At 42.9% G+C, this 13,434-nt stretch overlaps 1 protein-coding gene across 6 annotated transcripts in view; it reads left to right on the top strand.

The window, feature by feature from the left end:
• The window catches only part of HHAT (hedgehog acyltransferase), a 319,513-nt gene that overhangs the window by 18,923 nt on the left and 287,156 nt on the right, over positions 1-13,434 (top strand). For 5 of the 6 annotated variants that reach the window (XM_057315047.1, XM_057315045.1, XM_057315044.1 and 2 more), the window contains one exon: positions 7,447-7,580. In XM_057315047.1, coding sequence (XP_057171030.1) covers positions 7,447-7,580 — 134 coding nt within the window. Of the gene's footprint in view, positions 1-7,446; positions 7,581-13,434 lie in introns of those variants that run through there. The other variant, XM_048225097.2, reaches the window with a different exon arrangement.

Below are 13,434 nucleotides of genomic sequence, written 5' to 3'. Positions count from 1 at the left end.
AGCAAACCAGTAGCTTCTGTGAATTATGGGCTCATAAAAGTGACTCCTTTTTGGGGCTCTTTAATAGCAGAGGTCGGGCTTCATGGCTGTTCATATAAAAAGACTTAGAGCTTTGTGTGATATTAAGACTTATCAGTGTGAGGTGGAAGCCAAAAAATGCCAAGGTACAAACTGAATACAAAATTTTATTTTAGATTTAATTTTCTTGCAATTTAAGTTTATAACAGTTGGATGAAAAATATTCTGACTTTTTTTAATGTAAATTCTTTCAGTTAGATACCTTCCTCCTACCAGGCAGGTGTGGTATATGAGATTCCTATTGTTTCTGTAACAAATTACTACAAATTTAGTGGCTTAAAACAACACGAGTTTATTACCATGCAGTTAATCCAACATGCGTAGGCAGGGTAGGCAGGGCTGCATTCCTTCTGGAAGCTCTAGGGCAGACTTTTTTGTTGTTGCCTTTTTTTTTTTTTTTAAAGATTTTATTTATTCATTTGACAGAGAGACAGCCAGTGAGAGAGGGAACACAAGCAGGGGGAGTGGGAGAGGAAGAAGCAGGCTTCCAGCAGAGGAGCCTGATGTGGGGCTTGATCCCATAACGCTGGGATCACGCCCTGAGCTGAAGGCAGACGCTTAACGACTGAGCCACCCAGGCGCCCCTTTTGATGCTGCCTCCATTCCTTTGCTCGTGGTCTCTTTCTTCATCTTCAGAGCACATTACGCTAACCTCTGCTTCCATTATCCCGTCTTCTCTGTCTCGGACCCTCCCAGAAGGACCCTTGTGACAGTATTGGGCCTATGTGGGTAATCAGGGATAATGCCCCCATCTTTAAGTTAATGACAGCTGCAACATCCCTTTGCTCTCTAAGGAACTATATTTATAGGTTCCAGGGATTAGCACATGGACATTTCTGGGAGAGCCCTATTTGGGGGCTTTCCCAGATGGGATTTTATATTTTGTCTTCACAAATAACACAGTGCCCTGAATTTCAGTAGGAGTTCACTGATGCTTGTTAAATGAAGAAGTGCATCTAAGATTTCATTATTTCAAGTACAGTTTCTGGAAGAATAGAAGTGATGGTCTTTCCCTGCTTTCTGTCACATCTGGAGTTTTAGGTTCAAGTCTAGATACCAATACTATAAAGGGACTACTGACTGGTAAAGGGTCTAGGAACCAAGTCACTGAAGAAATGGTTGAAGGAATCATGAATGTTTGTCCTGGAAGAGGGCTTGAGATGGAGTGTGTGGCATTAATTATCTTTAAATATTTGAAGGAGTATTATTGGAGAGAATAATTTAAGCCTTCTTAGTATGATAGCAATAACATTAAAAACAAAAAGAATTGCATTTTAGAACTTACTATCCCCAAGGCACTGTTCTGTCGCTTTGTAAGTTCATCTCATCCTTACAGCAGTCCTCTGAGGGTCGCTGTTATCTCTGTTAAAACATAAGGAAATTGAGGCATGGGGAGGTTATGCAACTTATCTTAGGGCATACAGCTAGGAAGTAGCAAAGCTGGGATTCGACTTTGGCGTTCTGACTGCACAGCCATCTCATCCCATTACCCTTCCTCTCTACCTTTACTTCCAGAATGCACAGTCGGTCTAGTGGCAGAAAGTTTTTTTAAAAATAGAGGGGGCAACTTTTGACTCAGTTTGAGGAAAGAACAGGATAATAACCTGAACTGCCTAGAAAAAGTTTCCCTGCCTTTTGATGTTACTGGAATGGTCAGGTAGGTTCTTGTAAAAGAAATTTCCAGACTGGCTAGAGATTAAATCAGATGCCAGTAGGGTCCCTACTGGTTTTGAAATTCTGATCTGGGGAACATACTGATTTGTTTTCATTTTATATACAAATAACCAACCTTTGTGACATTTTATGTACTAAAGTTCCCTTGTGAACTGCAGTTTTGCCACTAACTTTCCAGAGTCTATGTATTAGTGACTCTCACATACTGGAATGGTAGGTTGTGTCCCTGGCCCCTTGGAAAGTGCCGTTGCTGTGCTCTCGCGACGAGATGGAATCATTCTTCTCTTCCTGCTTGAATGTGGACTGGCCTTTTGACCAACAAAATGTTCTGTGAATTCTGGCGCCTGGTCCTTAAGAGACCTTGCGCCTCTTGCCTTTGTTGTTTTGAACCCCAGAAGCCAACGTGCTGTGAAGAGTCAGGCCTACCGGAACGCCCGGATCCTTGTGGAGGAGAAGCGCTGCACCTCGCTGACAGCTCGCACCTAATGCTAGGCGGAGGTGAGGTCACCTTGGCCCCTCCAGTCCCTGTTGAGCTGTGCAGTGACTTAGTTAAGCGAGTGATGCCAGGTAAGATTAGGAGAATGGCCCACATCGCCATCCCACAGAATCACGAAGAGAGTGGATCTTTGTTGTTTTAGCCACTGTGTGTTGGGGTGGTTTATGGTGCAGTGAGACAGAACTGATACATGGTATTTTGGTGCATGTTTGGAAGTAGTGTATGTATTTTAAAATATTCTGTAATTAGACGTTTTGCCCAGTCCAGCGGACCTCCTCCAACCCACCCAATCATCACTCTGTGTTAGTGAAGCCTTTCTGGGTTTGGAGAAGTGTTTTTTTCTTTTTGGTTGTTGTTGTTAGTATTATGTGAGTAAAAGAATAAGACTCTTTGTAAGTTTCCTAAGTAGGGTTTGGAGAAAACTGACGTGAGAGGACACAGTGTGCCTCGACTTGGGTTTCCTTGTTGAGAGTCCTGCAATTTATATTCTGCAAAATAAGTTTGTTTCATCAAATTGGATCCTAGAAAGGAGCAAGTCTCATAATTTTCCCAAATGTGCTAGAATATTATCCTACTCTTTCATTCTCTTCAAAGCCATTGCCATTTCAGTGTGCATGTGCTCTTTTTACTTTTATTACTTTGTGATTTCCGGAGTGCTCATTTGTTCCTAAAATTTAAAATTATTTCTGTTTTACTCAGCCCTTATCTCTACGTAACTGCTGACTTTCCCTTCTTATATCTGAGTAAACTGGTTTAGTATGTCTTCTTCCGTCTCTCTTTTAAGGAAAGTATGAATAAGATGGTTCATGTGTATTTTGATTACATCTAGTTGATGTACAAATTTTCTTCCTAGGGAGTATCTCAATTACACATAACTTAAAAATTTTCTTTTGCTTGTATGTAGCTTGTGTAACCTTCTAGCTTTCCTGATGGATTGATTTCATCATAGACATTGAAAAAAATGAATCTGGTGCACTCGTAAGAGGGAGGTGGCTGAGGGAAGGCTCTAGAGTTAGATTTGGTGGGTATGAAGCTAAACTCTGCTGCTTACCAGCTGTGTGATCTGGGGCAAGTTTCTTGACCTTTCTGGGCTTTGGTTTTCTTTTGTGTTAAATGAGGGTACCCAAAGTACCAACCTTCAGAAGTTGTTACGAAGATTAAATGAGATAATACTTGCACAGCGCTTGCTTAGCACAGGTAGCCTATAAATAACACTTATTATAGTGCAGCTGTTACTAAAGTATAAGCAAACTAAGTAGAGGAAAATCTCAGGACATCGAGCAACCGTTTGGTAGAAGTGACAGTGATGATGCTGGTACCTACGGATTATTAGCTCAATGCCGACAGTGCTGTTTTGAAAGTCCGCTGGTGCATGTGGGTGTGTGGTGATGGCTCATTCAGCGCGGGATCTATCAAGACCAAGAAGTAGAAAACATTTAAAATGGAAGTGTTGGAATCCATTTGTAGCACGCGTCAAAAATAAAGTTACATTCGAAGTGATATTGGAAATGGCTGGGGGAAAGCATCTTACAGAAGTTATGTTTATGCACGTTTTTGGCTTTGGCATAGTGAGCTGTGCTTCTCTGCCAAGATTAAGGAACAGGATTTCTGCCTGTGAAAGAGTGGGAGCTGGGGAGTTGGGTCCTGGGTTTTGCTCCATCACTGGCTTCTCTGTGTGCTTGGGCAGATCACTGCCTTTCCCTGAGCAGGATTCTGATTCCTGAAAAAGAGCGAACCGTTAGCCCTCCTGGTGGGAATAGAGTAGATGGTATCTTTGAAAGCAGGTGGAGTGTTAAATTACAACGTAAATGCAAATATAAGTTACTTCAGTATAGAAAAAACCCTGTAAGCTGAAGAATTCTTGCCATTTTACAGCTAGGATTTTATTCTGTGGGCCTCTTGAGTTCTATAATCTCCAGATAAAATACTTTTTTGAAATACCCAGCCTCAGGGTATTTCCCGGTATGTAGGTAAAATTCATTGCTACGCCAGTCTGACTTCTTTCCCTTTGATCCCAGAGAAACCTGCTATGATTTCCTTCCAACACCCAAAATATTAAATGTACTTTCTCTTTGTCTTCATTTACCTCAAATATTCTACTCTTGTCAATAATATTTAGCTTTGAGATACTGTGATCTTACAGCTTTGGAGTTGCTGTTATATGTTCTTTGTTTTCTTCTTTTCAATCCTGCGCCCTGGACTGGTTTCATGCCAGGTACAACTTAATTTTCTTTACTTGTGTTGCTTGGTTCTAGCGCTTTCTCTCTACTTCCTCCCGAATCGCTGCCTCCTTGCCTCTAGACTGTCAAAGAGCTTCTTCCTGAAGCCTCACTCGAGTAGTTAAATGTACTGGCTCATAGGCCTGAGGTTTCTTCAGCAAATCAAATCCGAATTTGTAATACTTTATGTTTAAGGCCCTCTGCCACGTGGCTCCTGCTGTCCCTCCACCATCTACATTTGTACTTCTTCACAGCCCTGACCAGTATTTCCTCTAAGGGGCAGAGTTCTCAGACACATCCGTTTCCCATCTCACATCTTGGCATCTCTCCTTAGCTCTCACATATCAGTGGTACAGCCTCATTTATGGAGATTAATCAGGTTGGCATTTACTTAAACACAGGCTATGCTGCTATGGTTGGCTTTTCCTAGAGAAGTAATTTACAAACGGTGATTAGTTTCTAGGCTCTCACAGACACCCATTAAGCTGATGATGCTGTTGCAGGATGGTATCTGTGTGTGCACAACAGAAAAGAAGCATTACTTACACGTTTGAGTAAGGACCTCTTTGATTTCATCATGATAGCCTGTCCCTAGAGAAGAGCATGCTTGTTTAGAGAACAAGAAATAGAAACTTGAGATTTTTCTGAGAGTGTTTAGGAAGCTTTATGGGTTCGGACATTTGAAAGTTCTAGTTATATTCCCCAGTGTCCAACTTGCCTTTTCTTTGATAGTGTTGGGTCATTAAATTCTTTAAACATATCTACTCTGATTTGCTTTCTGAGGGCACAGCTGAAATGAATACAGAAGAAAACACTGGGGAGAGGAATTTTCTTGAGATAGGTGGGCAAGAGCTGAAAACAGAGGTGTAGGGAAGAAAGATCTGTTAAGAAGGACAGTGAGTGTGTGTGTGTGGTGGTGGTGTTTTGAGGTGACATTCCTGGGATTGTGACTGAGAAACAAGACAGATGGGAGTATGCATATCACTTCTTGGGGATAAGCCAAGAAGTGGTGAAGAAGAGATGCTGGGCAGAAAGCTGTGCAGGTGGCCCCCAAGGGCGGTTTGTTTGCTGTCGGGGTGGATTGGGTTGGGGTGTGGACAACATGTGGGACCTGAGTGAGAGCTCTGGGGGTGCCCATCTGAAGGAAGCCTAGCAGCAGGTGGGATGGCCATGCCACATGGAGGATCTGTGAAATCTTGTCAGATCAGGAAGAAAACCAGAGCTCTGGTGAGGTGGGTGTCTGATGAATTAAATTCACTAAGCGGACCTGTTGGACAGATCCTAGCTAATATTTTTTGGGAACTTACTCAGTGCCAGGCCTTAGATAAGCATTTTACATTAAATTTTAATTCAGCAACTCTGTAAGGAAACCTGTCAAAGAGGTTGTGACCCACTCAAGTTCCTCTACCAGTAAATGGCAGAGCTGGGACTGCCCCCCCCCCAGCCCCCCAGTCTGCTTGATGCAGGGTTTCCCAGCATGCTGTCAGGTGAAGGCTATTTGGTCCAGTCCCCACATTTTAAATGTGAAGAGGCAGCCCTGCTGCTTTGTTGCTCAGAACTATGTATCTTTGTGTAGGTGTCTGCAAAACGTATACGATATAGCTAAGAGCACCAGAAAGGGAAACATTTTGACACTGAATATTTTGGTTCCCCACAGTTAATTAATGCAGAGGAATTGTCCTAGAAGAGAATGTCCCTGGAAAGGTTCTAAACAGCAGGGCTTCTAGAACTTTCATTTAATCCCTAAGATTGTGTTCACATTTCAGTAACATTTTTAGGGGTTCAGACTTTGCTAATCACATATTCTTAATGGAGGTGAGGAGGTCATCCAGTATAACACCAACATCCTCTGAAAGGAGACACCTAAAACCCAGAGGTTAAAGGTAACTTCCCACTAACGGGAAGACTACCATATTCCCACAAAATTCCGCAAAGAAATTCTGAGGTATTCTAGGTGATGCCAGGTATTTAAAAATAAAGTGTGAGTAGAAATGTTTGAAGCTAGAAATGGTTCTGAAAAATAGTAAGGAGACCTGAGAAGGCGTTGCTGAGGGCTTGAGCGTGTTGGGGATTGAAAGCGTAAGTGCCTGCTTCTGGATCGCTTAGGTTGCAGGAGACCAAACTCCCAGAGCAACTTTTAGGTCATTACCAGTGGGTGCTCTGGGTGGACCGCTGACTTCTGACCTCCTGTTTTATGACAGCCAAAGTTTGTATCTTTTTCCGCTCTCTCTTAGCCTGAAGAAAGGAGTTCGTGCGTGGTGGATTGTGAGCCAGGCTGTAGGGACAAGTAACTTTGTAAACTGGTGTTAATGGGGCTGGCTGTGCCTGAGGGAGGCATGGAGTCTCAGTGGTCCCAAGACCTGGGTTTGAGTGCTGGCTCAGTTATTTCTGACGGTGTGGCCTTATTACGCCTCACCTTTGTCATCTGTAAAATGCCTCTCTCCTGCTCCACCTTCTTCACTAGGGTGTTGTGAAGATAAAATGAGATCATGTGTGAATTCTGATTCTTGGCATTACTGTCCCATATGAGATGTGCTTGCTTGGGGCTTCAAATTTTGCTCCGATTTTAATTTGGCATCCATAGTGAGACATATTTGAGAGGCTTAAGTAAAGCAGTGAGAGCCGTTTAACTAACTCTTTGTTACTTGGGAGCTGATTATTTGATTTGTAGAATTTTAAGACTTCCTATCACCTGCTCTACTACTTAGTGCACTCTGATGGGAGGCAGGTGGGGGGCTGTGGGAGCTCATAGGGAAGACCTGCCCACCCCGGGGAAGGCAGGGCATGTGCGTGTGTGCACGCACACGCATTTTGGATGTGGGATGCATAAAGTCACTGGCAGAAGGAAGTGTGACTGGGGTTATATCCATATCACCTTAAATAGTGATGGGTCCCTGAGAGAGCAAGTGAACTGATATGATGCTGTTCCCTAGTGTCATGTCTATGGCTTACTGTTTTTATTTCTGTTTCTCTTCCTAGAAACTCTCAGTGTATCTGCCTGGACCCTTTGTCACAAGGAACAATGCTGCCCCGATGGGAACTGTCGTTTTACCTGTTTGCTTCACTAGGCTTCCACTTATATTCTTTCTATGAAGTTTACAAAGCTTCCAGAGGTAAGGTCCCAACTTTCCTGACCTTCTATCAAGAAAGGAAGGAGGAGGGAAGTATTCAGAGGTAGAAGATTCAGGAAGATTGTTTAATGGGCTCGGGATGACTTGGACCCTGCTTTGCTTTCCCCTCCCTGGGACACTTTGAGTCCATGACCTGAGTCAGTGCAGTTTTCCACCCCAATCCTGGATTTGGAGGGGATCCTGTGGCTGGTCTTCTGTGACAAGAGGGTTTGATTCCATGGCTATTGAAGTCTGTGGATGTGATCTGCAGTAACCTCTTCCATCTCTCTTCCATCATCATTGCTCTCAGACATGTGGAGGCAGCTCATGGTATTGGAGGCCCAGACTCCTTTCATCCTTTTGTTCTTCTGTGTTTAGTGCTTTGTATGCTTGTTGAAGAAGAATCATCACCAAATCCACATTCCAGGCTATACGAAAGGGGATGGGAACCCTCCTGTCCTTTAAGGGGCGCTCACACTTCTGCTCATCCCCAGTTGGCCAGTGCCAGGTCTTATGGACACAGCTGGGAGGCTGGGAAACATCATCTTTACCTTGGTGGCCATGTGCCACTCAGGGTTCCCATGCTATGGAAGAATGGGAGAAAGAAACGAGGAGGGTCCATGATGGTCTCTTCCGTCGTCAGGGACAGTTTTTTAGAGGAGATGGAGATTACTGGGCTTTGTCGTAAGGTAGAACAGGAGCCAGCCGAGTAGAGGAGATGTCAGAGGATCTGTGGAAACAGAGGAGTTTGCAGGCAAATGGACAAACCTTTGGGGTGTGGGGAAGCATAGCATGGTCTGGCAACTACAAACCACTCAGTGGGACTGGAGTGTAGAGAGTGAGGGGACAGTGGTAGTATTGAGCTTAGATCAAAAATCAGGGAGAAGCTGTGAAAGACCTTGGATATTTATGTGAGGAGTTTGGCAGAGTATTCTGAAAAGTCACTTAAGATGGCAAAAGGTGGGTTTTGGGAAGCACAGTTGAAGAGTGCTCTGCTCTGAATACCTGCCTCCTTATGTATCACTGGGACTGATTTGGATATGCATCCCCAGGATTGACTTCTCTCCCATTCTACATGTGTCCCACTCAAAACCATGGGCTTGGTTGCAGAGACAGACCATCTGCAGTAGATGAGGACTGTTCTTTTGTCCAGGCTGGCCAAATAGTTGCATCCTTCTTCTGGAGCCTCTGAGCTCCCAGGGCCCGTGTGGGGGAGCTAACCCTGCTCTATGTCAGGCACCATATTAGATACTACATGTACCTTGTCTCATTCAATCTTAAGAACGCCCTACGAGATGGTATATTACTTCGAAGGTAGGCTTGGCAGCAGAAACACAGCCTCCAACATAACTGTTCAAGGCATGTATGGTGTCCAGATAGCATCAAAGAGCCTGGGTCCTTCTACCATGTCCCTCTGCCATCTTTGTCATGTGGCTTCACCTCATGATGTAAGGTGGCTGCTTCAGCTCCAGCTGTCATGTTCCCTTTTCTCCCAGAAGGAAGGATGGAAGGGAAGGGGAGGACAGGCCCTCTTCTCTGAGTATGACTTGAAAGTTGCTTACGTCATTTCCATTGACCTACCATTTGCTAGAACCCAGTCCTGTAGCCCTCACATCAACTGTGAGGGGAGCAAGTAAATGTAATCTTTGGTGGAAGTACATTTATCCAGTTAAAGTCAAGGGTTCTGTTATAGAGGAGGAAAGAATGGATATTAGCTAATCCATAGTCTTTTCCATAAATGGATGTCAGTATTCCAGATTTTCGCCATTCTCGCAGGTGTGCAGTGGTATCTCGTTGTTTTAATTTGCATTTCCCTGGTGACATGTGATGTGGAGCATCTTCATGTGCTTACTGCCATATATATCTAATCTTTTTTGGTGAGGTGCTTGTTCAGGTCTTTTGCCCATTTTTTAATTGGGTTGTTTATTTTCTTATTCTTGAGTTTTAATAGTTCTTTGTATATTTTCTTCCAGCCTTTGGCTTGTCACCTTATTCCCTTGACAGTGTCTTTTACAGAGCAGATATTTTAAATTTTGTTTAAGTCCAGTTTACCATGAGCTGTGTTTTGGATATATAAAAAATACTTCCTAGAGCCAAGGTCATCTAGATTTTCTCTTAATGTTGTCTTCTAAGAGTTCAGTGCATTTTATATTTAGATCTGTAATATCCATTTTCAGTTAATTTTTGTGAAGGGTGTAAAATCTGCATCTAGATTCATTTTTTTGAATGCGGGTGTCCAGGTCCAGCATTTGTTGAAAGACCATCTTGCCTGTGTTGTATTACCTTTGCTCCTTTGTCAAAGGTCAGTTTACTGTATTTATGTGGGTCTTTTTCTGGGCTTTCTATTCTGTTCCATTCATTTATTTGTCTGTTCTTTCACCAATGCCACAGTCTCTTGAATACTGAGGCTTTATAATAAGTCTTGAAATTGGGTGGTAATAGTCCTCTGACTTTGTTCTTCTCCTTCAATATTGTGTTGGCTGTTCTGGATCTTTTGCCTCTCCATATAAACTTTAGAATCATGTTGTCAGTATCCACAAGGGAACTTGCTGGGATTTTGATTCAGATTGCATTGAATCTATAGATGAAGTTGGGTAACTCTGACATCTTAACAATATTGAGTCTTCCTATCCATGAACATGGAATATTTCTCAATTTTTTTTTGTTTTTTGTTTTTTATTTTTCATCAGTTTTCTAGTTCTCCTAACATATAACTTGTGTATATTTTGTTAGATTTATACCTAAGTATTTCACTTTTTAGGGTGCTAATGTAAATGGTATTATATTCTTAATTGTAAATTTCACTTGTTCATTGCTGATGTACAGGAAAGTAATTGACTTTTGCACATAAATCTTGTATCCTGCAACCTTGCTATAATCACTTATTGGTTTCAAGAGTTTTTTTGTAGATTTTTTGGATTTTCTACATAGGTATTTGTATTATCTGCATTCAAAGACAATTTCCTTTCTTTCTTTCTTTCTTTCTTTCTTTCTTTCTTTCTTTCTTTCTTTCTTTCTTTCTTTCTTTTCTATTTGGTCTACCTTTTTTTTTTTTTTTAAAGATTTTATTTATTTATTTGACAGAGAGATAGAGCCAGAGAGCACAAGCAGGAGAATGGCAGAGGGAGAGGAAGAAGCAGGCTCCCCGCAGAGCAGGAAGCCCTACCAGGGCTCGATCCCAGGCCCCTGGAATCATGACCTGAGCCAAAGGCAGATGCCTTACCAACTGAGCCATCCAGGCGCCCTCCATTCTGTATATCTTTTATTTCATTTTCTTACCGCACTAACTAGGACTCCCATTATGATATTGAAAAGGAGTGGTGAGAGGGGACACTTTTGCCTTTTTTCTGATCTTAGCAGGAATGCTTTCTGACCATGAAGTATGATGTTCACTGTAGGTTTTTTGTAAATGTTCTTAATCCAGTTGAGGAAGTTCCCTTCTATTTCTAGTTTGCTGAGAGTTTTTAATTGTAAATGGGTGTTGGATTTTGTCAAATGCTTTTTGTGCCTCTATCGAGACGACCATGCGGTTTTCCTTTTTTGGCTTGTTGATGTTATAGATTACACTAACTCATTTTTGTGCGTCTTTGTCCGTGAGTTTATTTTTAACAGACCTCTGCTGGACTCAGCAGGGCAGGTCCTCTGCTGTGTGTGTTGTTAGCGGGGGCTGCAGTCATCTGGTGGCTCACTCATGTGGCTAGCCAAGACCTCAGTAGGGGGCTGTCAGCTAGCGTGCAGAGGTTCTCTCTGCATGGCTCTCCACATGGCTTATATTTTTCCTCACAGGACAGCTGGGTTCAAGAGGGGAGTATTGCAAGCGCACAAAAGCAGAAGCTGCAGATCTCTTGAAGCTCAGCCTGGAAAGTTGTACAGTCCACTTCCACCTCGTTTATTGGTGAAAGCAAATCACAGCCCCAGTCCAGATTCAAGGGCGGTAAAGACTCTTTGTGGCTGGAGCAACGTGCACGTACATGGAATTTATGGCAGTCATCTTAGGAGTCTGTCACCATGGGTGTTGTCCTTTTTTACCCAGATGAGGATGCAGAGGCTGAAAATACAACTTATCCAAGGTCACACATCTAATAAGTTCTTTTTTTTTAATATTTATTTTTGTTTTTATTTTTATTTATTTATTTAAATGATTTTTTATTATATTATGTTAGTCACCATACAGTACATCCCCGGTTTCCGATGTAAGGCTCGATGATTCATTAGTTGCGTATAACACCCAGTGCACCATGCAATACGTGCCCTCCTTACTACCCATCGCCGGTATATCCCATTCCCCCACCCCCCTCCCCTCTGAGGCCCTCAGTTTGTTTCTCATAGTCCATAGTCTCTCATGTTTCATTCCCCCTTCTGATTACCCCCCCTTTCTTTATCCCTTTCTTCCCCTACCGATCATCCTAGTTCTTATGTTCCATAGATGAGAGAAACACATCTAATAAGTTCTAATGGAACTGGGTTTAAACTCAGAGGCGTCCAACTCGATGCCCAATATTTTGTTCTATTCAGCCACTTATATTTATCGATAATTTAATTCCTAAAGCACCTCGCTTTAAAAGGGGAGGACCTTCTGTCTATTCTATAAAATTTAAAATTTTATCCAAAAACTGGAATAAAATGTTTCCTTTCTGTGTCACGCTGGCTGCTGGGATGGCAGTGGGAGGGGCTGCTTCTGTGGATAGTAGGAAGCTTTTCTGCACCTCAGCTGATCCAGAGGCTTTCATGCTGTTTGACTTACTAGTGACCACTCCCTAGCCTGAAGCTTCTTTTATCCTGTTTTTCCTTTAAATGTCAGTGCCAAAGGGTTTCTCAGGTTACTCCCAAGAAATGTCTTCTTTCTCTAATACTTTTGCCAGTTCAGCTCATGGAAGCCGGATCCCCCTGTCTTGCCAAAGTGTGTTTAATGGTGCAATGTTAAGGCTGCTTGGCTCCATGTCATACTGTCTAATTCGGGAAAAAGTGCTACTTAGCCGCATGATAGAAGTAGGTCACTGGGAAAACTGTCTCTTCTGTAAACTTCTTTGGGATGTTTGTATCTGGAGCAAACAGAGTGCCTAGAACATATTACAGGCTCAAAACTTACCCGTTGAGTGAAATGCCACCAGTGGGCACGTGCACGGCTGCTTTCTCTGGGCGCGGAACAGACATCTTGTTCACGGCACTCTGTCTGGGGAAGCAGAGCTGTCAGGCCATTAGGGACAGCAGACTGATTTTAATGGCCTTTGTCAAATAGAATCTTTGGGTAAATTCACAGCAGGGACTGAACAGAACACCCCTTCTTCCTCCCGACTCTGCCAGGCGTAGAGCATCTCTAAGTCATATGGAAACACTGGGGATGGGGTGGTGGTGATCTGCTATGCTTGGTGACTTCTCCCCTGGAGCTCTGCAGCTTCGTGGCTAATCCAGACCCACTGTGTCAAGTTTGTGCCCTTGTGGTTTGGTAGATGTAGAAACACTTTTATGTCCCTCTGCGTACACTTAACATGAGGAAAGATGAGATCTGCTCTGCAGTAACCTTGAAAGAGTTCATGCTCCCACCTAAAGGAGGCCCGTATATTGTTGTGCTCATTATCAGTTTGATGCAGTTCCTGAAAAGAGTCGAATTGTCATCAGTAAAAACCTGAGTGATTGGTGGTCACCTGGGGAAGCAGCTGGGAGGGGAAGTCTTAGACCACTTGGTTTATATTCAAGTTTATTTCTCCTTGTACCTGTTTTGGCATTTTGTAGCTTTCCAAGGATTTCTGCATTGGTGTAGGTTTTCAACTTGACTAGGGTACTGCGGTTCATAATACGCGTATTTGAAGTTTTTTTGTTTCTGTAGTTTTGCTTTCGTCTCTTACTGTGTATTTTG

This window comes from Ursus arctos, unplaced genomic scaffold, assembly GCF_023065955.2.
Source record: "Ursus arctos isolate Adak ecotype North America unplaced genomic scaffold, UrsArc2.0 scaffold_2, whole genome shotgun sequence".
Taxonomy (NCBI): domain Eukaryota; kingdom Metazoa; phylum Chordata; class Mammalia; order Carnivora; family Ursidae; genus Ursus; species Ursus arctos.
This window is presented reverse-complemented; position numbering and strand designations above follow the sequence as displayed.